This window comes from Ictidomys tridecemlineatus, unplaced genomic scaffold (genome assembly GCF_052094955.1).
Source record: "Ictidomys tridecemlineatus isolate mIctTri1 unplaced genomic scaffold, mIctTri1.hap1 Scaffold_81, whole genome shotgun sequence".
In the NCBI taxonomy this organism is placed as follows: domain Eukaryota; kingdom Metazoa; phylum Chordata; class Mammalia; order Rodentia; family Sciuridae; genus Ictidomys; species Ictidomys tridecemlineatus.
In genome coordinates this window covers 720,171-742,408 of record NW_027526045.1, presented here as the reverse complement: position 1 = coordinate 742,408, position 22,238 = coordinate 720,171, and the positions used below count along the sequence as shown (strand labels likewise).

The window sequence follows — 22,238 nt, the reverse complement described above, 5'->3', positions numbered from 1 at the left end:
TTTTTCAGAGGATGTTTTAAGCTCCCTTCTATTCCTAGTTTGTTGTTTGTTTTTCTACATCAATAATCAATGCTGAGGGGCTGGGGTTGATACTCAGTGGTAGAGCACTTGCCTAGCATGTGTGAGGCAATGGGTTCAAATCTCAGCACCGCATATAAATAAGTGAATAAAATAAAAGTTAATCAACATCTAAAAATATTTTTAAAATAATAATCAGGGCTGATTTTTTTTACATGTTGATGCGATTTATTGTCACCTACTTGTACATGCACACAAAATAACAATATAATTTGGCCAATATTACTCCCCAACATTTCCCCCCTCTGCTATATTTTTTAAATGCTTGTTTTGTATCTCTCGAGCTAAACACAAAGATTGTGCTTTTAGGTACATCAATGTGGTAAATTTCATTGATTTTCAAATGTTAAATAAATTTTGGATTCTTGACATAAATCCCCATCATCCATCTAGTTTTTGTCTATGATGTATTTTCCTTTTACATATTGTTGTATTTGACTTAAATTTTTGTTTAGAATTTCTGTACAGATTCATTGGAGATCCCATGAGAGGTATGTGGTTTTCTTTTCTTATTATATCTTTGTCTTGGTTTGGTGTAGTGATAACACTGGATTCATAGGAGAAATATTTCCTTGGTTTAATATTCTACAAGGGTTTAGTATTACTACTACTATTAGGAATTAGTATCATTTCTTCCTTACAGGTTTAATTGGATCACCAATAAAGCTATCTTGGTCTTATATTTTTTTCTTTGTAGAAAGGTTTTTACCTATACCTTCAATTTCTTTAATAGTCAACAAGGTTTATGAAATTGTCTGTTTTTCTTGAGTGAACTTTTGCAATTTGTGGTTTAAATAGAATTTCTTCATTTCATCTAAATTGTCAAGTTAATTAACATAAACTGTTCATAATATCCCCATTATCAGTCTAGTATCTGTGAAATCTGTAGTGATATCCCTTCTCTGATTGCGAATATTGGTAACCCGTGTCTCCTCTTTTATTTCCCTCACTAGATGTTGATCAATTTTATTCATCTTAAAGAACTAGCTTTGGGTTTCATTGATTTTCTCTTATTTTCCCTTTTTTAAAATTTTACTGACTTATGGTCTTTATTATATCTTTTTTTCTTGCTTACTTGGAGATTAACTTATTTTTCCTTTTCTAGTTTCTCATAGTAGGAACTAAGTCAATGACTGGAGACTTATTTTTTAATAAAGCTATCTTGGGCCTGGTAGTGCTATAAGTTTTCCAATAACACTTTAGTGACATTGCACAAATGGATATGTTGTTTTCAGTTTTATTCAACTCAAAATATGAATTTCTTCTCTGATTTATTTGACTAAAAAATTATTTAGCAGTGGGGGCTAAGGTTGTAGCTCAGTGGTAAAGTGCTTGCCTCAACACCACATAAAAATAAATGTACTGTGTTGTTCATTTATACCAAATATATATATATATATATATATATATATATATATATATGATAGATAGATACAGATATACATATAGGTATAGATAGATAGCAGATAGCAGCCTGGCACTTAAGTTTTCAAATATTTGAGAATTTTCCAGATTTTTCCATTATTGATTTCTCATTATTGTGTTCAGAGAATAAGCTTTGCCTGACTTTGAATACTTTTATATTTACTGATAATTTTTTTAAGATCCAGAATATAGTTTATCTTGGTAAATGTTCCATGTGTACTAAGCTCCTTGGGGGTTTTCTATAAATGTCAATTAATTTCAAATGGATGGATTGATTATGTCATTCACACTTTCTACAACCTTACTTTTATTTTTCGTTTTCTGCCAATTGCTGAGGAGAGGATATTGAAATCTCTAAATGTAATCTATAGGATTCATCATTTTCCTCATAATTCTATCAATTTTGATACTTCATGTATTTTGAAGGTCTAATATTAAAAGTACAAGCATTTAGGTTTATTATATAATCTTGACTGATTCGTTTATCATTAGGAAATAACTTTCTTTAGTCCTGATGATATATTTTGCCCCACAACCTCTTTTGGTTTAATGTAGCTACTCCAGATTTCCTTTGACTAGTGTTTAACATGAGATACCTTTTTCAATCATTTTAATTTTGACTTCTTTGTGTCTTTCTATTTACAGTGTTATTCCCTTAGACATCTATTTGGGTCTTGCTTCTTTAGGCAATATGACAATCTCTGTTTTTAACTGATGTATTTAGATACTTTCCACTTAATAGGATTACTGCCGTGCATAGGTGTAAGCTTAATATAATCTTCTATTTGTTCCTTCTGTTCTTTGTTCTTTTTCTTTTCTTTCTGTCTTCTTTTGCAGAAATACCACTATCGGTATTTTTAGTGATTCCTCTATTGGCTTATTAAGCTATAACTCTGTTTTCTAATCTTAGTGCTTCAGGGTTTAGAATATACATCTCTAATTTGTCACAATCTACCTTCAGATGATACTATATTACTTCACATATTCAATAAGAACATTACAATAGTTACTACCCTTCTGAGATTTATACTGTTGTCATGTATTTTACTTTACATGTTTTCTAAGTCCCACACTACACTGATATTTGTCTTTAAACAGTCAATGACTTTTTAAAATGTTCAAATAAGAAAAATTATTTTAAATATTTATGCACACAGTCACCATTTTCAGTGTTCTTTACTCCTTTATTCCATTATTTCCATCTGCTGTCTTGGTGCAAGTGTAGGTGAATTCTTTCAGCTTGTATGTCAGTACAAGTCTTCATTTTAGAAAGATATTTCACTGGGCATGATATTATCGGCCAACATTATTACTCTTCAAATATATTAAAGGTATCACTCCACTATATTCTCTTATGCCTAATTTCTGACAAGAAATCTGATGTCATCCTTAGTTCTTCTCTACATAAATGTCTTCTCTAACTACTAAGATTGCTCTTTATCACTGGTTTTGAGCAATTTATTTATGATATAATATACCTTGATATAGCTTTATTCATGCTTTTTGTACTGTAGTCCCATTTAATATCTTGGATCTGCAGATGTACAGTTTTCACAAATTTTTGGCCATCATTTCTTAAAATATTTTTCTGAATACCTCTCATAGCTCAACTTGAAACTGTCCCACAGCTCACTGATGCTCTGGTTCACTTTTCTTTAACAGAAGAAATTTTCCCTGTTTCATTTGGGGTACTTCTCCTGCTATGTCCTCAAGTTCACTAACAATTTCATCACAATGCTTATTCTGGCATTAATCCCATCCACTGTGTTTATCATATATTTTCAACTCTAGAAGTCTGATTTTCTTAAAATATATCTTCTATATCTCTTTTTACCTTTTTAACACACGAAATATAGTAGTAATGACTTTTTTAAAAATGCCATTACCTCATTCTAACATCTCCGATAGTTCTCAGTTGGCTTTGATTGGATGATTCTTCTCCTCATCATTGTGGATTGTATTTTTCTTGCTTCTTTGCATGCCTGGTAAGCTTTGATTCAATGCCATACATTACGAATTACTATTCTTAATATTTCGTATACAATTAAATTACTGGAAACAATTTGATTCTCTTGGGTCTGAATATTTGTTAGGTATGACATAAATTGTAATAGTCAGTCCGAGGTAACACCCTTCTGATTATTCTACCCAACTTCCTTAGATAGTTTTTTCCAGGTGCTATTCTGTTCCCTGTGTTAAGACCTGTTCCTTCTAATCACTTAAGATGGTTTCTCTGACTTGCTAAGCAGTTTCATCACACTTATGTGCAGATCAATACCCTGCTGAACACTCAGAGAGCCTTTCACAGATTTCCAGAATTGTCTCTCAATGTAGCAACCTTCTTTTGGTACTCCACCCTGTGAATTCTAGTCACTTTGGTTTTCCTGGAATCTCAGCACCATCTCTCAATACATGGTATCCTCTGGTTCTGCCTGACTTCCCCTTCTTTGTCATGGCTTGGGAATCTCTTAACATAGTAAAAGCTGGGGCAACTAAAGAGCTCATAACATTTGTTCTTTATGTTTCCAGAATCATTCTTTGTTGCTTGATCTTCAATGTTACTGGATCTTAAAATTTTATATGTTTGTGGGTTTTTTTTCATATTTATTTTAGTTGTTTCAGTTGGGAAGGTGAAGCCAGTACCTATATAAAGCTATCATAGCTAGATGTAAAAATCATTTGCTTTTCTTTTTCTTTTTATGGTGCTGGGGATTGAACACATGGCCTCCTGTGTGGTAGGCAAGTGCTCTACCACTGAGCTGCATATCCCTTTTCTCATTTGCTTATTTTTTTAATAGCAGAATGCATAATGAAATAAATTTTAAAAGTTAACTATAAAAGAGAGTAATATCAGGGTAGACAGAACTGGGACAAAAGCTAGAGTTCTTTCAAAATCAGGCAGGAGAATCACAAGTTCAAAGCTAGCCTCAGCAACTTAGCAAGTCCCTAGGCAACTTAGTGAGAACTATCTCTAAATAAAAAATAAAGAGCCTAGGTATGTGGCTCAGTGGATAGGAGCCCTGGGTTCAATCACCAGTACCAGAAAACAGAAACAACTTATTTTCACAAATTAACTTTGGCTCTTCTAAATATTTAAATAATTGTAAAATAAATAAAAAAATCTTTAAAAATTAACACCTAAATATTGAAAGCAAAAATGAAACAACCTGTGATATCATGTTGGTGACAAACCACAGAAATGAATTATTTCAAACATACCTTAGTGGGATATAGCTTAAAGACAAGAGAATTTCATTTCATTTCAGGAATACATTTCTGAAAGTATTTTAAACAACATAAATATAGTCGTGTGTTGCTTAATAATGGGAATAAATTCTGAAAAACACATCTTAGGCAATTTCAGTGTGTAAACATCATTGAGTATACTTATACAAACCTAGAAAATATAGCCATTTCCACACGTAGGTATTCATATATGGTATATCATCGCTTTGGGGATAAAAACCTATAAGATATTATTATACTGAATTCTGTAGACAATTGTAACATTGTAAATGTTTATATATCTAAACATATCAAAACACAAAAAAGATTAAAAATACTAGGTGTCAAGAATTTTCTAGCTCCATTATTATGCACTAATGACCAAAATGTCATTAAGTGGCACAAGACTGTAAACAATTATATTTATGTCATTGAAAACTGGAACTCCAACCTCAGAGAAAGAAAACACAAATCTAAGATAGATGAAGTGAAGTAAAATCTCTCTAACATCCTGAATTTTCATGGGAATTATCTAAATGACATGATCAAAAATCCCCACATATTTCTGAGCTTTGTTCACTAAAATGGCTTACAAATGACAGTCAATTTGAGCAATAAGCAATCCTAGTACTTGGAATGTAGCCTCTAAATATCATTTCCTATTGAAAGAAACCAAAGTTCTTTTAGAGAAATAGTTCCTTCAAGGTCTGGATAGGAAATGTTTAAGATGAACTTGGAACATCTCATAGTTCAAAAGCAAGGGAAACAGGTAACAATGACCACTAGGTGGTGGCAAAGGGTCCCAGGAGCCAAGATAAAGAGGCTTCTACAAGGCAAAAGGGGGAGAAATTGAGCATCAGATAAGAACAATTACTATTCCTAACTGGATTAAACACACCAAATATTTTTAAATGCATGACATCATATTGACTCTTAAATAAAAGTTAAAAAGATTTCAAAAGCCCCTTTGGCTATCATTTGATAATGCTAGAATAATACCTTACTATTCTGAAAAGTGTTTAAATGAAGAAAAGGAATCAAATGTTTATCTCCTGCCTTAACTATACAAACCGAATATCTGTGTAAAGAATAATCAATCATAGCCAGGTGCTGTGGCACACACTTGCAATCCCAGTAGCTTGGGAGGCTGAGGAGGGAAGATAGCAAGTTCAAAGTCAGCCTCAGCAAAAGTGAATTGCTAAAGCAACTCAGTGAGACCCTGTATATAAATAAAATACAAAATAGGGCTGAGGATATGGCTCACTAGCCAAGTGCCCCTGAGTTTAATCCCCAGTACCAAAAAAAAGAAAGAATAATCAATCATAAATTTTTATTTGTATAGGCATCCCAGCCTTTAAATGAAGAAAGAAAAATCCCAGCAATTCAGACCATTGCTATTTTGCAACCTGTAATATATTAGCAAATCTCACCAAGGTCACTGTTGACTAGTAGTCAACATCAAAGGAGAGGACATGCAGATGTCAATGCAATATTTCCTATTAAATTTTCATAAGAAACAGAATTGAACCTAAACATGACTACCAATTTCCAAGAAATATAAAGCAACAGAGAGAGACTGAGGTTGTTAGCTCAGCACTTGCCTAGAATGCATGGAGCCCGAGGTTCAATCCCCAGCACCACCAAAAAAAAAAAAAGGCAATAGAGAAAACAGGTTAAATTGTTGTACCAGGGGGATGTCATTTATTCACCAAAACTACAATATATCCTAGAAGTCCCACAAACATATTTTTTTCAATTATTGCAAAAAGTTACAACAAAAGGAGAAATCAATAGAGAGTAACTTATATGAGACTTGTTCTCCCACTGAAAGCAACCAGAAAGTTGGAATATATATATTGGTACCAGGGATTGAACTCAGGAGCACTTGATCACTGAGCCACATCCCCAGTCTCAGCCCCATTTTGTATTTTATTTAGAGACAGGGTCTCACTGAGTTACTTAGCACCTCACTTGTGGCTTTGAACTTGTGATCCTCCTGTCTCAGCCTCCCGAGCCACTAGGATTAAGGCATGTGCCATCATGCCCAGTCAAAAAAGATTTTTAAAGAGCTATTTTTCAGATAGAAAGCCACAAGGAACATGCAACTGTCACCCCTAAGAGCAGGAGAACAAATAGGTGAGCATTCTACCTGGAGGCACCCTCTAGACCTCAGTTTGAAAAGGGGAACACAAATGGGGCACAACAGTCTCACTGAGGAGAGAGAGACCAGAGTTCCAGGAGATTAAGCAGCCAAAAATATGTAGAGAAAACTACCAGAAACATGGGAGCCACAAAGAAAACGAGTTCTAGAAATCTGCATGGAGGCGGTCTTCAGTTTGGGGCTACATTCTAAGCAGTACCTGTGAGGGCCAAGAACAACTATAAGCTAACCAATCCCACAGTTGGCACTGAGCTGGGAGAAGTCTGGATTCCAGCTAGCCAGAGAGAGTTGACGTACAAAAACAGTATGGTCAACAAGCTCATGAAGAAGTATTTGATCCTGGCATCATGGCACATATCTGTAATCCCAGCAATCAATCCCAGGTTGAGGCAGGAAGATCCCAAGTGTGAGGCTGGCAACTTATCAAGGGCCTAAGGAAGTTAGTGAGACCCTATCTCAAAAGAAAAAAAAAGTTCACTCAATATCATTAATTATCAGGAAATAAACTCACAAAAAAATACCCACTAGAATGGCCCAAGTGCTAGTGAAGATGAAGTCAAGTGGAAGTCTCCTAAATTGCTGGTGGAAGGATAAAATGATTGTGGTCATTTTTTAGCATGGCTTGACAGTATCACATAAGACAAAAACATACATTAAACGTAGGAGGCAATTGCACTCCTAGATATGAGTCCACTTATAGTGGCAGATATATGAAACAGTACTGTAGGAAAAATGAATCTATAGTTTAAAAAAAAAGTTATCAATGGTTGCCTGGAACAGGTGGTGAAGGCACTCACTGGGAAGGATCCCAAGGAAACCCCTTTTCTAGTGAAAAAAAAAACTGTTCTATATCTTTATTATGGTAGTTTTTACATGGGTATCTACATTTGTTAAAACTCAGAGTGTGCTTGCTTTGGCAGCACATATACTAAAATTGGAACAATACAGAAAAAATCAGCATAGTCCCCGAGCAAGGATGACACCCACATTTGTGAAGTATTCCATAGTTTTGTGGAACCAACCCTTCAGCAGATGAATGGATAAAGAAACCGTGGTACATATATGAAATGGAATATTACTTATAGCATTAAAAGAGAAAAAAATTATGGCATCTGCGGGTGAATGGGAATATCAGGTTAAGGGAAGTAAGCCAATCCCCAAAACCAAAAGCTGTATGTTCTCTCTGAAAGTGGATGCTGACCCATAATGGGGGTGAGGTGGGTGGTAAGGGGCATGGAAAGAATGGAGGAACTTTGGGCAAAGGGGAGGTAGGACAGGTGAGGGGGCAGAGGGATAGGAAAGATGGTGGAATGAGATGAACCACATTACCCGAGGTACATGTAGGACTACACGTGTTGTGTACAACTAGGAAAAGTTTTGTTCCATTTATATACAATGAATTGAAATGCATTCTGCTATCATGTATAACCAATTAGAACAAATTTAAAAAACTCACTGATATTGGCTATCAAGGAATTACTGTTAAGTTGTGTGATGGCCCGTGGGTTCATTATACTATTCTCTATGCTTTTCTTTAAAGCTTTTCTAATTAAATTTATTTTTTAACTAGTACATAGAAACAAACATTATAATTATTGAAGTAGGTAACATGACATTTTGATGCATGTATACACTATGTAACATTTAAATCAGTTAAATATATCTACCTCCTCAAACATCATTTCTTTATGGTAAAACTTTCACAATCTTTTTTTCTAGTATTCTAAAATATACAGTATGTTATGGTTACCTATAGTCCCCTACTATTCTCTCTGCTCTTATTTGAAAGTTTCCATGATAAAAATACTAAAAATAATTTTTAAATTAAGATATAACTTCAAATATTTAAAGGATTTCTATGTAGAAAAGAATTCAATTTTATAGAGGAAATCATGTGGAGGAAAATTTGGAGTCAATACAAGGATGAACTAGACAACAGAAGAACATATAGCCTTGTAAGAGAGTGACTCATGCTAGGAAATACTGGTGTACAGGCCTCATAACTATTCGTCAGGGCCACAGTAAAGAAAATAACAGCAATGAGTGAGAAACTAGACTAACAGCCTTCCAAGGTTTCTTCTAACACTAAGATTCTGCTAAGATTCCATTGATCAATGAATCTGATTGGTGCACATCTCCCAAACACATCAGAGCCTATTACTCTCCAGTCCTATCAGATATCATACTACTTGTTTAAGATTTTACATTGACTTGTTCATAATTTTTGCATATATTTGTTAAGTCCTTTTCTTAAGGCTTTCAAAAATCACAATCATACCTTACACCTGTTAGACTCTTTTAGTCCTCGCACAATGTCCTGTACATACTGGGCCATCAAAATGCCTTTTTGAAATCTCCTTTCAAATCAGTCTCCTAACATTGTGCCTCTTCTTTGCCACTCACGTCTATGTCTTACCTATCACCGTACAATCACTGACCATACCTGCACCACATTCATGTCCCCTGACCTAGACCTAGAGGAGGGCTCTGTGCATACCTAAAAAATATGAATAAAGAAATCCTTCCCATATCATGAGGCTGTTAACTTTCCAAGTGATGCTGATTCATTCTGATAATCAAATTATGACTGTAGAAGACTGCTTTAATCACTGGAAATATAATTATTCTAACTGCCTGGCTCGTACATACCCCTTACCCAGGTGGCTGCCACCATCATGAACAAACATGGAGCCAACTGAAAAATGATTTGTTTCTCCCCACAACATCTTTTCCACCCTGGTGGTCTTTCCTCCCCAGGTATTCATTGTCTTTATATCACCTTCTGACTGTCTACATGAGAATTAGGGCATGTGTAGGGGTAAAACCCTTCAAAATGCCAGACACCTCACCAGACATTTTACCTTGTCAAATCATTTAATTATTATGATTGCAGTAAGCATTATCTACATTTTTCAGATGAGGAAAACTTTTTTCAAAAGTTTAGTTATTTGCCCAAACGTCTAAATGATAACCTTGGGATTTGAAACCAGATCTACCTGGCTTCAAAATCTACACATTTTACAAGGAAAACAACAACATCATCTTTCTTACACAAGCCTTGAAATAACACAACCTACAGGAAACAACTTCAGTTGAGGAGGATTACTGTCACAATGGCCCTAGGACCATCTTATCCTCCAACCTCTAAAAGCTTTCTCATTCCTATAATTAAACTCTAAAAGTCCAATATCAACAAATACCAATAGGGGGGAGGTAAGTCCTAAAATGCTTAGATAAGCTTCTAGACAGATTAAATGTCTTGTTTGGATCATGATTTTCTTTAGAAAGATCAGCCTTAAGTGACTCTTTCTAAGAAACAGATCTAACCTAATTCCTTTCATTCTTAAAACTTTCTAAGGATCCCCACTATTAATGGTCTAATGCTACTTTGGCTCATGACTTCCTTTAAGATTTGCTGGCCTCTCCAAAAGGCCCATCCCCCTCCAACTTCACACTTTACAACACCAACTATTCACATTCTCCTGCCCTCCCCAAATATCCTTTCTTCATGTTTCCATTTCTCTGAACACATTTCTTCTGACTGCCAGCTTCCCCCACCACCCCAGCCTGTCTAATCAACAACAAACCACATGTCAGACTCCTGTTTGCCTTCTGCCTGTGCTTCAAACACATCTCAACCACTTTCTGACCTTACTGATCACCCTTCCAACCATAATAAATGCATTTATGGACAATAATGTTCTACCATCGAATAAATACCTCTCTTTCTGCCATTATCATACTGTGTTTCAAGTGAATGCTGTTATCTCCCTGCCAGAATGAAAGGTTCTGAGGGGAAGAACCAAGTTTTTACAGGTGTGTAAATGTCCAGCCTTGGTAGACAGCAAATCTTCCTCATGTGCTAAACCAAGTAGCCATTAAAGCCACACCCCTATGGCTTTTGTTTCAGGAGCTATCTACTCAAAGGGTCAAGAGTCATTTTCATAAAGACATTTTAAGTTTTTCACTTCATGACCAGAAGCCACTTAAAAACTAATAAATAATCAACATTCTAATTGAAGAAACTATGTCAAACTTACCATCTTAGACAAATAAAGCAAGAATGAATATAACAAGAAAAGTATGTTGTCCAAAAGGGTGGCATCTGCTGGCTCTTCGACCTTTATCTCTAGTTGGTTTTCTGTATCAGCAGCATCAACAGGAGTACCTTCTGTTATAAGTAGCTCTAAAATTGAAAGGGGAAATTGCTATTTTATTTTATGCTATAGAATAAGAATTGTCTCTCTTCAGTTTCAATATTCATTGAGTGTTTCACTAAATATATGAGTCACAGTGCCTGGAATATGTGGCTCTCCTAAAGACAATTAACACAACAGAGAAGAAAACTTCAAAATCCTAATTAGAGCTGTCAAACCCTTCAATTATAAAATGAACAATCTCCAGTCTACTCTCCACTACTTCCATGGCCATACAACTGCTACCAGAACAATATTTACTCAAGGAAAATTTTTAAAACCAGAGACATATAGACAGGGTCACATTCAAAAAACATGGATTTAGTGCTGGTGAAACTTTGTGTTTAAAATTTTAGGAAAGCTGAAAGAGAGGGAGTCTTGGTTTGCAGATTTGCAGGTGGAATGGGCCAAGGCTTAACACAGTATCTGGCACCTGGCAGAGATACTCAACAATTATTTATTGAATGGACAGATGACAACTATTTAAAAAGAACACAGTATTACCAAGACAGACTAAAGGGAATTGGGTACAGACCTGCATTGAGGCTCTGTGAATGAGGTAGAATTCCAGTTAGACCTGAGAGCTTGTAGGGGTGGAATTTCAGTATGAGTTACATGAGCCTGGGGTATGTTTGATTAAACAGCAGGAGTCCAGCATGCAGTTATTAAGAAGTTGGACCAGTTGCCTCTCAGGTCTTTCTCAACCCTGAGATTCTATTCACTACTATTTTTTTAAGCTTTTGCCTAATTTTTTTTTTTAGTTTTTGATGGACCTTTATTTTATTTATTTGTATGCAGTGCTGAGAATCAAACTCAGTGCCTCATATGTTAGACAAGCGCTCTACCACTGAGCTACAACCCCAGGCCCTCCATTCACTATTGGTCTATGAATTTGACTGCTGGTGAAGTCTGCCCCATTGGCTCAGCATCTCAGCACCTGAGACACATTAAATGACATTTGGGAAGATTTTACCTATTAAAGGTCATTGACATCATTTTGTGGTGGAACTTAAAAGGCCAGGGAAATAATTCATTCTTAATTTTGTAAGTCAAGTTTTCCCTATTCTTGAAAGTTTTGGAGCATGAAAATAACAAATCGTAATGGTGCGTGATTCATTTTCATAACCTTATAGAGTTAAAGACAGTTCAGAAGTCAGTAGTGTTCATATATGGATGCAATGTCTTCTGGAAAATGGGAGAACTCATATGTTATTCCTTCTCAAATTAACTGAATCCCCCCTTGCTATGAGTTCTCCTACACTCTGTGTGTGCAGATGGTGGGGAGGGGAGGTTCAGATCAGTGCTGCCAAGCCATGCACTGGTGCAGGATAATGCTTATAGCTATGCTTACAGACCAGAACCTTTAAAAACACAAAATACAGTAATTATGGCTTCATAGCACCATACTGGATGGATTAAAATAAACAATTAGTCATCATCTAATTTACTGATAAAATGAGAGTGAGCAACACTAAAGTAGAATGCTGTTGATGCCATTATTGGGGATTTTTTTGAAAAATTGTTTCTCATCTCCCACTGGATACTGTGCACTATGATGAAGTATTTGTAAGTGTCAATCTAAAATCGATTGCAGTTCTGTACTGTTTGCTGTAAGTATATAGTATAAAGATCTGGACCATTGACTGCATTTGAAAAAGTTTAATTACAATGTCCAGGAAGCAAGTCAAAACAGGACTTGAGCTATATTATATTCCATTTAGAAGAAAAGGGAAGAAAAACACAGAATTTATGAGACTATGAACAGTGATTATTCAAGCTAACTTGTACTAGGCCAGACTTTCCTGGAAGGCCTGCTAAACACAGATTGTGGGTCCCACCCCTAGAGTTTCTGGTGCTGTTGGTCTGGTTGAAAACTACAGTTTTAGAGCATAAGGCCTTTGAAGAAAAATATTTTAGTTGTAAATGGTTTACACAAGCTAGTCATACCTAAACATTTGCTTTTAGGTGAGTTACAGTCTCTGGCCTATTTTTGATTTCTAGTCATCTTTATTCTTGCTTTTCTCTCACTTAAGATATATTTTTTTTTGAACTCACATGTACCTATATCACTCTCTGCTCTATTTCGTACCTTTGGCAACAAATATCCTTGAAAGCCTTCATTATGGTAATGCCTCTACTTTGTAGAGAAAAATTGGCAAGCTTTACCTGGGTCTACTTTCTCAGTATTTGGGATCTGAGACACTTCTGAAACACCCATGTCCTCAGTCACAGGTTGATTCAAGAGGCTGGGCTCTTCAGGATGGTTCATATTAAAATGATGACGCAGGAGGTTTGGCTCTTCATGAAGATTTCTATTAAGACGATTTGTGTTCTCTTTAGGAAAATCATCTTCATGGGGTGGCTGCATCTCTACAAGGGAGAAGAATGCATTGAGCCAGATGGATGACACTATCTACCCCCACTTAAGCCCAATGATCAGCACTCCCCCTCAGCACACAGTTCCAGATACCTCAACACTGCCCTCCATGTCCTGGCATGAGCCCATGAGAACAACTGGGCAAGGATATGGGAGGGTTAATTGTTTTCATCCCATTTAAAGGATGACTGAACTATACAGTCAAATTTATAAAGAAGCCTCATCTGCCAGAGGACTTTCCTCCTTTCCCATTTCCATATCACCTCGTTCCTTGTCCATCATGTCTACCCTTTTGGCTGTGGTTTCAGTTTTCTTTAAAATCTTCCAAATTATACTCATTTCTTGTTTGTTTTCTTTGGTTTCTAGATAAGGATTGATTTCTTTTTTCAAAAGTTTATAAGCATCAGTCTTCTCCTGTTCGTTTGAGACCTGAGAAATGTTGCTGGTTTTGTTTTTTTCACTTTCTGGCACTTTCAATTTATCTGGTAGTATTTCTTCAAAAAGTTCAAGTGAAGTTTGTTCACCCTGAGCATTATCTGTTTGACTATCTGCATGAGGATGGTTCTTCTGAGCCAAAAATTGTTCCTCAAGATCCACAGTGTTTTCTGAGAATGCACTTTCAATTTGTTGTGAGTTTGCTACTACTGGTTTAGGTTCAGGTTCAACATCCTGGGAGACTTCAGGAAATTGTCCCACTTTTTCTATAGCTTTCTCAGAATCTTCATTTGCAGAATCATACAATTCCCAAAATCCTAGAAGTTCTTTTACGTTATAATTATCAAAATCATCTCCTCCAACATCAAAACAAACAAAATCTTTCTCCTGTAAGGAAAAGAAAACCATTAATGTGTCAATAACAAAGTATCACAAAAGCAAACTCATCCACGCTCCCAAATTCAGGATTGGTTCTAAAGAATCTTTGAGGTCAACCAGATTACCCTCCTCCAACCCCCACTGCCTAACTCCATCTATGGCTGAGTAAATCTGTCTTTTTCTAGACTACAGTGTTAGAAAGTCTATTCTTTCTTTCTTTCTTTTTTTAACATGGGTCACATTCTTTAAAAAGCATAATGAGTAAAAATGGTGACAATTTGGTCTCCAACTGCCTGACTCTTGGGTCTCTCTCAATTTGCTCTGAACATAAGTAGGGAAAGGCAAGGTATCACTTATAGGATCCTCCAGCTCTTAATATCTACACCTATGTTTCAGAAATTGAACTCTTAATCATTTGCTCAGTAGAAGCTGGAAGATCCTGCAGCATTGAGAAAAATGAATCAGTTTTAAAGTATCTTACTGAGATACAAGTACATTGGATGGAATAAAGAATGATATTAAGGAGGCTCCTCACATTATTATTACCACAAGAACAAACTGAAAACAAGATTCAACAAGGTATACACCTTTCTCTTCATCAGGGTTTCACAGTCACTAAGATCTCTCTCAGGATTATGTGTATATTATCTAGTCTTCCTTCTTGCTACTAGTAAGCAAATTGATATAAAAGGAGCCATAGTATGAATGGACATGTTTTTAAAAAATTTCCATTCCTAATTAAATCTTCATAATATTCTGCGGGGGTTCCGGGGGTGGGGGAGGCAGTTCAATGTAGTAGGGATGAGTGATTTCCTCTCCTCATCACATGCATTTCTAAGCCATGAGGGATGCATGTAATGGGAAATACAATGAGAAGGCAGAGTTCAAAACAAATGAGTTCTCTGTAATCAGTGAACTGCTGTCACAGCTTAAATCCCAAGAACTCTCTTTACCAACAATGAAGTACAACAAGCAACAGAAGTGATTTTATGGCCCCTGAGATTATAAAGAAATTTTAGGAACAGCAACAACAAACAGGATGACTTTATCCATTCAGTCCATCTAATCTAAGAACTGTCCTAGCCTAGCAGTTTGCATATTCTACAGCCACTACAAAGAGCTGCCCAAAGATGTTTCAGTGTTGGTGGGCATCAATTACTATACAATTTAAAACTCTAGAAAATAATCAGCTGAAGCGAGAATTCTAGAACACGAAATCCTTTCAGTCACAAAATCAATTTAAGTCAGAGCACCATACAGGAATGTTGTATAAAGGAAGCAGTTGGGGCCTTAAAAGATCTGAGACTGAACATCACCTGAAACGCTCAGGTCCCCTTTTCCAAATCTATAACATGACTATGATCCCATATATGACTAAGAATAAGAAAACCTTTGTAAGTACATATTTCTAGCCTAGTATAAAAGTTAGAGTTTATTAATTTAACCTAAATATACTTAAAATGTCTAATAACTATCCAATGAGTTTTGCCTGTAAAATGAAATTATTTGCCTCTTAGAATATCTGTTTCAATATATTAGACAACTCTCAGATTATAATATAATCACCCTTGAATGCCTTTCAAACTTTTTTTTTTTACAGGTAGTCTGATTTCAAATGAAAATCTGACACACAAATGTTAGATTGCCCCCAAAACACATTATAAAACATTCAGAAGCAGTTAACTGAATATAACTGATGGATTTATAAGCCAGTTTACAACTGAGAACAAAAAAGAAATCCATAACTTACATCTGTTGGAATTTGTAGCTCTTCTTTAGTATATTCACGAACTACCTTGATGAAATCTTTTGGAAAGTATCCAAACATACGGCCAACCTATAGTGCAAAAGAGACAAATATCAAATAAATTCTGTACAAGGAATATAAATAAGAGATTTCTCAGAAGTGGCAGGAAATATACACATAATAGATAGGTATATGGTATAACCAAGAAAGAAAGTTGCTATAACAATTACACTGAGATTATTATTCCAAATAAAAATTAAGTACAGAACTATTAAAAAGCAACATTTCCAACCACTGAAGTTTTCTTTTTTACATTTAGCTTAATTCTCAACACAGAGCATATAAAGTTAAGACTTCTGAAGTAAATAAAAGATCTGCATAGAAGATTATTGGATACTATATGGTTAAAACAATGTAAATCAAAGCTGGTTATAAATGCAATTCCAAATAACCTCTAGCAAGAATTTACCTGTACATTTTGTAGCATTGCTCATAAACCAATATTTATGTCTTTCTTAACCAATACACAACAGTCATAAAAATTAATAAGTAAAAACAATACAAAAATCTCTAAAATGTATTACCACTATAGCAGATGTATTGATAGTATATGCTTTCCTAGCTTTGTCCAAATCTACTTTTACAAGTACTTGGGGAGTGCTGAGGGCCATTGTCAAGTAGGAATGAAGCTTCAAAATTTCCTTGCCAGCGTACCCCATGTTAAATGGATTTCACTGTTGACATTGCATGTAAGGTGACCTTGCTCAAGGACCAAGGCAGATCCGGGTTTAGAGCTGATCAGGTTTGAGGAAGTATCCCACTCCTTAGGGTGTTCCCGGTTTAAGACAAAAGGAGTTTTAGGGAAGTTGGAGGTTGAAGATTATTGCTGCTGGGAGTAGGGCGTGCCTGCAGCCTGAGTTCCCGCTGAGTTCTCCTGGAGAAAAAGTTTTTAGGAGGTGAATTGTTTGGGAGATTGGATTGCCCCCGAACCTGTGTGGAGGCGGTGTGAGTCGGGAATAAAGAATTTCTGTTTGAATCTACAAGGCTGTGAGTGCCTTCTGATTCTGTGCCCAGCCAAGACTGCGGCATTATGGTGGCCCGTACGTGGGATGTCTGAAGCTTGGGGGTAAGTGAATTTGCTCGCTCCTGAAAGAGAGCAAAAAAATGGGTGACCATTTCAAAAAACAATGTGTTCTTGTTTTGATTTATTTTGTTTTCATTTCAAGTGGCCTGTTCCTAGAACTTTCTCAGGCAAACTAAGGAAAATGGTTGACTCAAGGTTTGAAGTTGTTCGCCTCCGAGGAAGAAAAATTGTTAGAGGAAGGAGGTACCCCAGTAAGACCAAGAAAAACTATGGCATATGTTGATACAATACAAAAAATGTAGCCCATGGCTTTATAAAGATGAGTTATTAAGTATATCAATGGGACCATTATGGTATCCTGTAGAAGGATTTTTCTTCAACAAGAAAGAGATGACTAGTTCTGTTCACTATACTTGTCTTGGTTTTTACAGACAGCTGATTCATTTACAAAGCTAAAATGTTAAAATATCAACCACTAAATATGAAATCAAGTACTCTTTACTTATTAAGTTCCATAAGGTAATATATTTAAACATTATGTGTGTTTTCATAAATTGGCAAATGGAAAAATGTTTAATATTGCTTTGGTCTGTGTCTTTGCTGAAACAAGGTTACTAAGTGTTAAGATTCTATCATGTGTAATTTATATACAGAGAGTATAAGAAGTTTCAGCTGGGTTTCAATTACAGTATAACAGTACCTTAAAAAACATGAAAGTATTTCATCTTATTAAAGTGGAGTAATTTTATAAGGGTTGTTTTAGAATGTGAATTTATAAAAAGGGTTAATGGTTAAAAAAGAGGTATAAAAAGATTCAAGATGTGGAAATATATTTTAATATAAAAGGTTAAAGGAAAAATAAATGTTTCTAGTTGAGATAATCTCTGTGTGGTAAAGTGAAAATTTGTAAAATGCCATTTAAAAAGATTTTGAGGAAACTAGATTTAATTTAAAAGCTTGAGAAAGGTAGAAAGAAAAAAAAGGTATTTGTACATGGCAGATTGAGACAAAGCTTCTTAATGGAGTAAAAAAGAGCCTTTGGTTGAAGGGCAGCCATGTAAACTAATATTAAGTGATTTAAACAAAATCTAAGCCTCGTTTAAAAGAGTGAAGCTGTAGGTGGTGAAAAAGTACATTTAATAGTACAGTATAGATGATAAATGAAATGCTTTAAATGGTTAAATTGAAGGAAGATTGCTTTACTCATCAAACTATTAAAATGTACTTATTAAACTAAAAAGAGGGAGATGAGATAATCTTTGTTTGGTAAAGTAAAAAGTCGTAAAATGTCTAAGTACATTGCAAAAAGCTTTAAAAGGTTAAATTGAAGGTGGTTAAGATGCCTTCATGATGGAGGAAAAAAAATATAACCCATGAAAATGGGAAGATAATAAAAGATTTAGATAAAGAAGATTAAAAATTTGAAGTGGAAAACTTCAAAAACAGAAGTACAAAAAGGTTAAAAAAAAGAGAGAAGATGTAGAAAGATAAAGATATAGGAAGATAAAAAGATGTAGAAAGACAAGAATTTTATACCCACAAAATAGGAAATGAAAGAAAACTAGGAGAGAAGAAAGCAACTAAGGGTAAATATAAAAACCTTAGAAGAAAACTAGAAGATAGAAATAAGATGGAAAATGGTTAAAAATGTCAAGTAAAGGTATTTCAGATAGAAAATACAAAGGGCTAAGACAACTATGGTTTCAAACCACATCTAAAAATTAAAAGGACTAAAGTAATTCTAAAAACTAAGGCAAAATGCTTTTGAAAGACTTAAATTTAAAAGGATCTTAAAGGGGTATATATCCCCCAAAGATAAACTTAAAATAACCCTTTTTTTACTCTAAACTTTTTAAATTTGGATTCATCAGGACTTAATGCTGCGGAAAGACATATGTATCCAAAAAATGTACATAAGCCTAAGGTACTTTGGAAAGATATTCTAACAGGACATTGGAAAGCTCCTGACCCAGTGTTTGTCTGGAGTCGGGGTTCTGTTTTTGTGTTTCCACAGGGAGAACAGCAGCCGATTTAGATTCCAGAGACACTAACTAAAACAATTTCTACAGACCAAAAAGAAGATAATTTGACTCAAATCCATAACAGCTGATATCCAGAGCTCCAGCTTGGCTATTCTTACATCTGCGACAGTGATTAACCACGGTGCCTTTTTTCAATATCTATTTTATTATTGCATTTTTCCCACATCATAAAATTCTATTTTATTTTTTGAGCTCATACAAACCTAGGTTAATGTTTTTCTGATCAGCTTGGTTTTTTGAGTGTGTTTTATTTTTTGACTGTGGAGTTTTTAAACATTGCAATGGAGATTTTTACCTAGGTAAAGCTACAAGGCTGTTATTATTGTCTTATGTGTTGTATGTTATGAGTGCACTGTTTTGTGTTGCATGTCAGTATGTGTGTATGTCCATATTTTTATATGAGGAGTGCTCATGAAAAAATGGATCCGAATTTTCTTTTTTTTTTATTCACATGATTTAAGTGGTTTAATCTAAATTAGGTAAACAGCTGTTAATGATTGTTTTCAAAGGTGGTTAACAGATCTGTTTGCTTACTATTGTTTTTAAAGGTGATTAACAGATCTGTTTGTTTACTTTCACTTTTCCTTTTCATTATATTTAATAATTCTGTTCAGGATAATGTCTCTTTAACATCATTGCCAGAATTCCCATCTCCATCCCAGTGCCAGTGAAGACTAAGAAAACCAAACTACAGCTTCTATGATAGCTATCTCAGTAAACTGTATAAACTGACGCATCAATGAATATAATTCAACAAGTAATGCTCAATCAAGGACTAGATTTACTTTGGGAGGAAATGAACATATTGATAGACTCCTCCGATTTGAACTGCTTGCAGAACTTGCTTGGACTATATATGAGTTGCATGCATTGTGAACTATCATCTGGTGCAGCGAATTGTGGTACTGCTGGCATATCCTTGCTGATGGTGTCACTAGTGATGCAATTTCCTTGCCAGCGCCCCCTATGTTAATTGTGGTAATGCTGGCATCTTTGCTGATGGTGTCACCAGTGACACAATTTTTCCAAAGGAGCCGACAATTGGCTTGGTGTCGTGGCATTTCTGTATCCTCCTCCCTTCTACTAGTGATGGTCTAAAATTTGGGGGCCAACAGAGGTGAGGCAAGAACCTCACCCCCCCACTGGCACCAAGGTTAAATTTGGGGGCCAACAGAGGTGAGACAAGAACCTCACCCACCCACACTGGTGCTTAGGCCTATCCACAAGCATGGCTGAATGCTGGACCGGTAGTCAGTGACGGGTTGATCTGGTTGCAGTGGATTCAACCCAAGACAGGAAACTGACGTCTAAAGGTCAGTTCTCCCATGACGGGTAAGAACCATATGTTGAATTGGACAACCTACCTGGCACGGTCCTTTAGCCACATTGCTTGTTGTTTAATTAATCAGAAGGGGGGAGAAAATTAATGCTGCAGTCTTGGCTGGGCACAGAATCAGGAGGCACTCACAGCCTTGTAGATTCAAACAGCTATTCTTTATTCCCGACTCACACCGCCTCCACACAGGTTCGGGGGCAATCCAATCTCCCAAACAATTCACCTCCTAAAAACTTTTTCTCCAGGAGAACTCAGCGGGAACTCAGGCTGCAGGCACGCCCTACTCCCAGCAGCAATAATCTTCAACCTCCAACTTCCCTAAAACTCCTTTTGTCTTAAACTGGGAACACCCTTAGGAGTGGGATACTTCCTCAAACCTGATCAGCTCTAAACCCGGATCTGCCTTGGTCCTTGAGCAAGGTCACCTTACATGCAATGTCAACAGTGAAATCCATTTAACATGGGGTACGCTGGCAAGGAAATTTTGAAGCTTCATTCCTACTTGACAATGGCCCTCAGCAGGGGAGAAAATAATATTACAATATAATGCATATGAAACCACATATCAAGCTTCAGTTTCACCCAAAATAAATCCTCTGCAGAAAAGAACCCCATTTATTTTCAGCACCAACAGTTAAATTATATGAAGTTACATAAAGTATACAAAAGGTATATAAAGTTCCCCTTGAGGAAGACACTCCTATTTCTAACTACTGACTAAAAGCAACAGAAGATTCTTGCCAATAATTAAAGGAAACTGATAGGCAAATCAAATGCCCAAAAAAGAAAATTAAAAAAGGCATCTTATCACTACCTCTAAAATATCCCCATTCATGAATGTTCTTGTTATATCTAGAAACCATCTGAGAGCCAGTATTAGTGGTAGAATACTGCCATGAAGATTAGATAAGACGGAGCAATTAAAAGTTTCATCACTGCAGATAAAGTCTGAGACTCTAGAAAACCAACAACAGTGCAGAATGAAAACTAAAAACTCAAAAGGAGAATCATTTTGAAAACTAAAGAGTTTTTAATTTCTTAAGTATAACACTTATGACATGAGAGGCGAGTCTGAGGGGAAATACACTTTTCCCTTCTGATGAAAATTCTATTAAGGTTAAATTTGGAAAAGGGAAAGACACCAGAGATGTATGGAGAAAGGGAACACATTTATCTCTTCTTAATCTGTGTCAAATGAGACCATAGATTATATAAAGCTCCATAATTACACACTGGGTGGTATCCCATTTCTTGTGATATGAAAAAAATGATGCAGAATCATGGAGGCTCATGACTGGAAATAATTTTTATATCTAATTTTGCTTCCATACATCATCCCTGCTAAGGTGCTGTTGATTTGATTTGTGGGTGGGGAGCCAAGAACTGCCTCAAGAGAACAAATTCTGCATAAGCTACTATCAGAACAAATGTACTTAAGTGCCACTGCCCTGAAAGGAAATATTCAAAAGGAAGATGGATTAGACAGGGGTCCTTTCCTAACTGAGTTTTTCATTTTATAGGGAGCTAAGATAAAACACAACCTGACTGAAGGCAAAGAAGACAAATGAATGCCAGAGGAGCAATGCAAACAAGGTGCCACCCAAACACTCATCAGTCGGCAAAGATCCTTTCTGGTCAGGTGCTGAAAGCAGGGCTCCTCAGGAAGACAGGATGAGTGCTGCCACCCAGAATGGCAAGAGTCCTAGGGATGAACAGAGTTAACAGGCTACAATGTGAGAGGAGAAAATGCAAAT

At 35.8% G+C, this 22,238-nt stretch overlaps 1 protein-coding gene and 1 non-coding gene across 2 annotated transcripts in view; one reads left to right on the top strand and one right to left on the bottom strand.

Moving 5' to 3' along the window:
* Positions 1-22,238, bottom strand: part of LOC144374660 (transport and Golgi organization protein 1 homolog) — a 95,914-nt gene that overhangs the window by 24,290 nt on the left and 49,386 nt on the right. Inside the window, exons 10-13 of the mRNA XM_078037408.1 lie at positions 16,026-16,112; positions 13,726-14,284; positions 13,252-13,455; positions 10,930-11,075 (exon numbers count right to left, since the gene is read on the bottom strand). Of these exons, the coding sequence (XP_077893534.1) occupies positions 10,930-11,075; positions 13,252-13,455; positions 13,726-14,284; positions 16,026-16,112 (996 nt within the window). The remainder of the gene's footprint in view (positions 1-10,929; positions 11,076-13,251; positions 13,456-13,725; positions 14,285-16,025; positions 16,113-22,238) is intronic.
* Positions 7,794-7,900, top strand: LOC144374675 (U6 spliceosomal RNA). Its single transcript, XR_013434020.1, has one exon. It is a non-coding gene; the product is annotated as a U6 spliceosomal RNA (small nuclear RNA).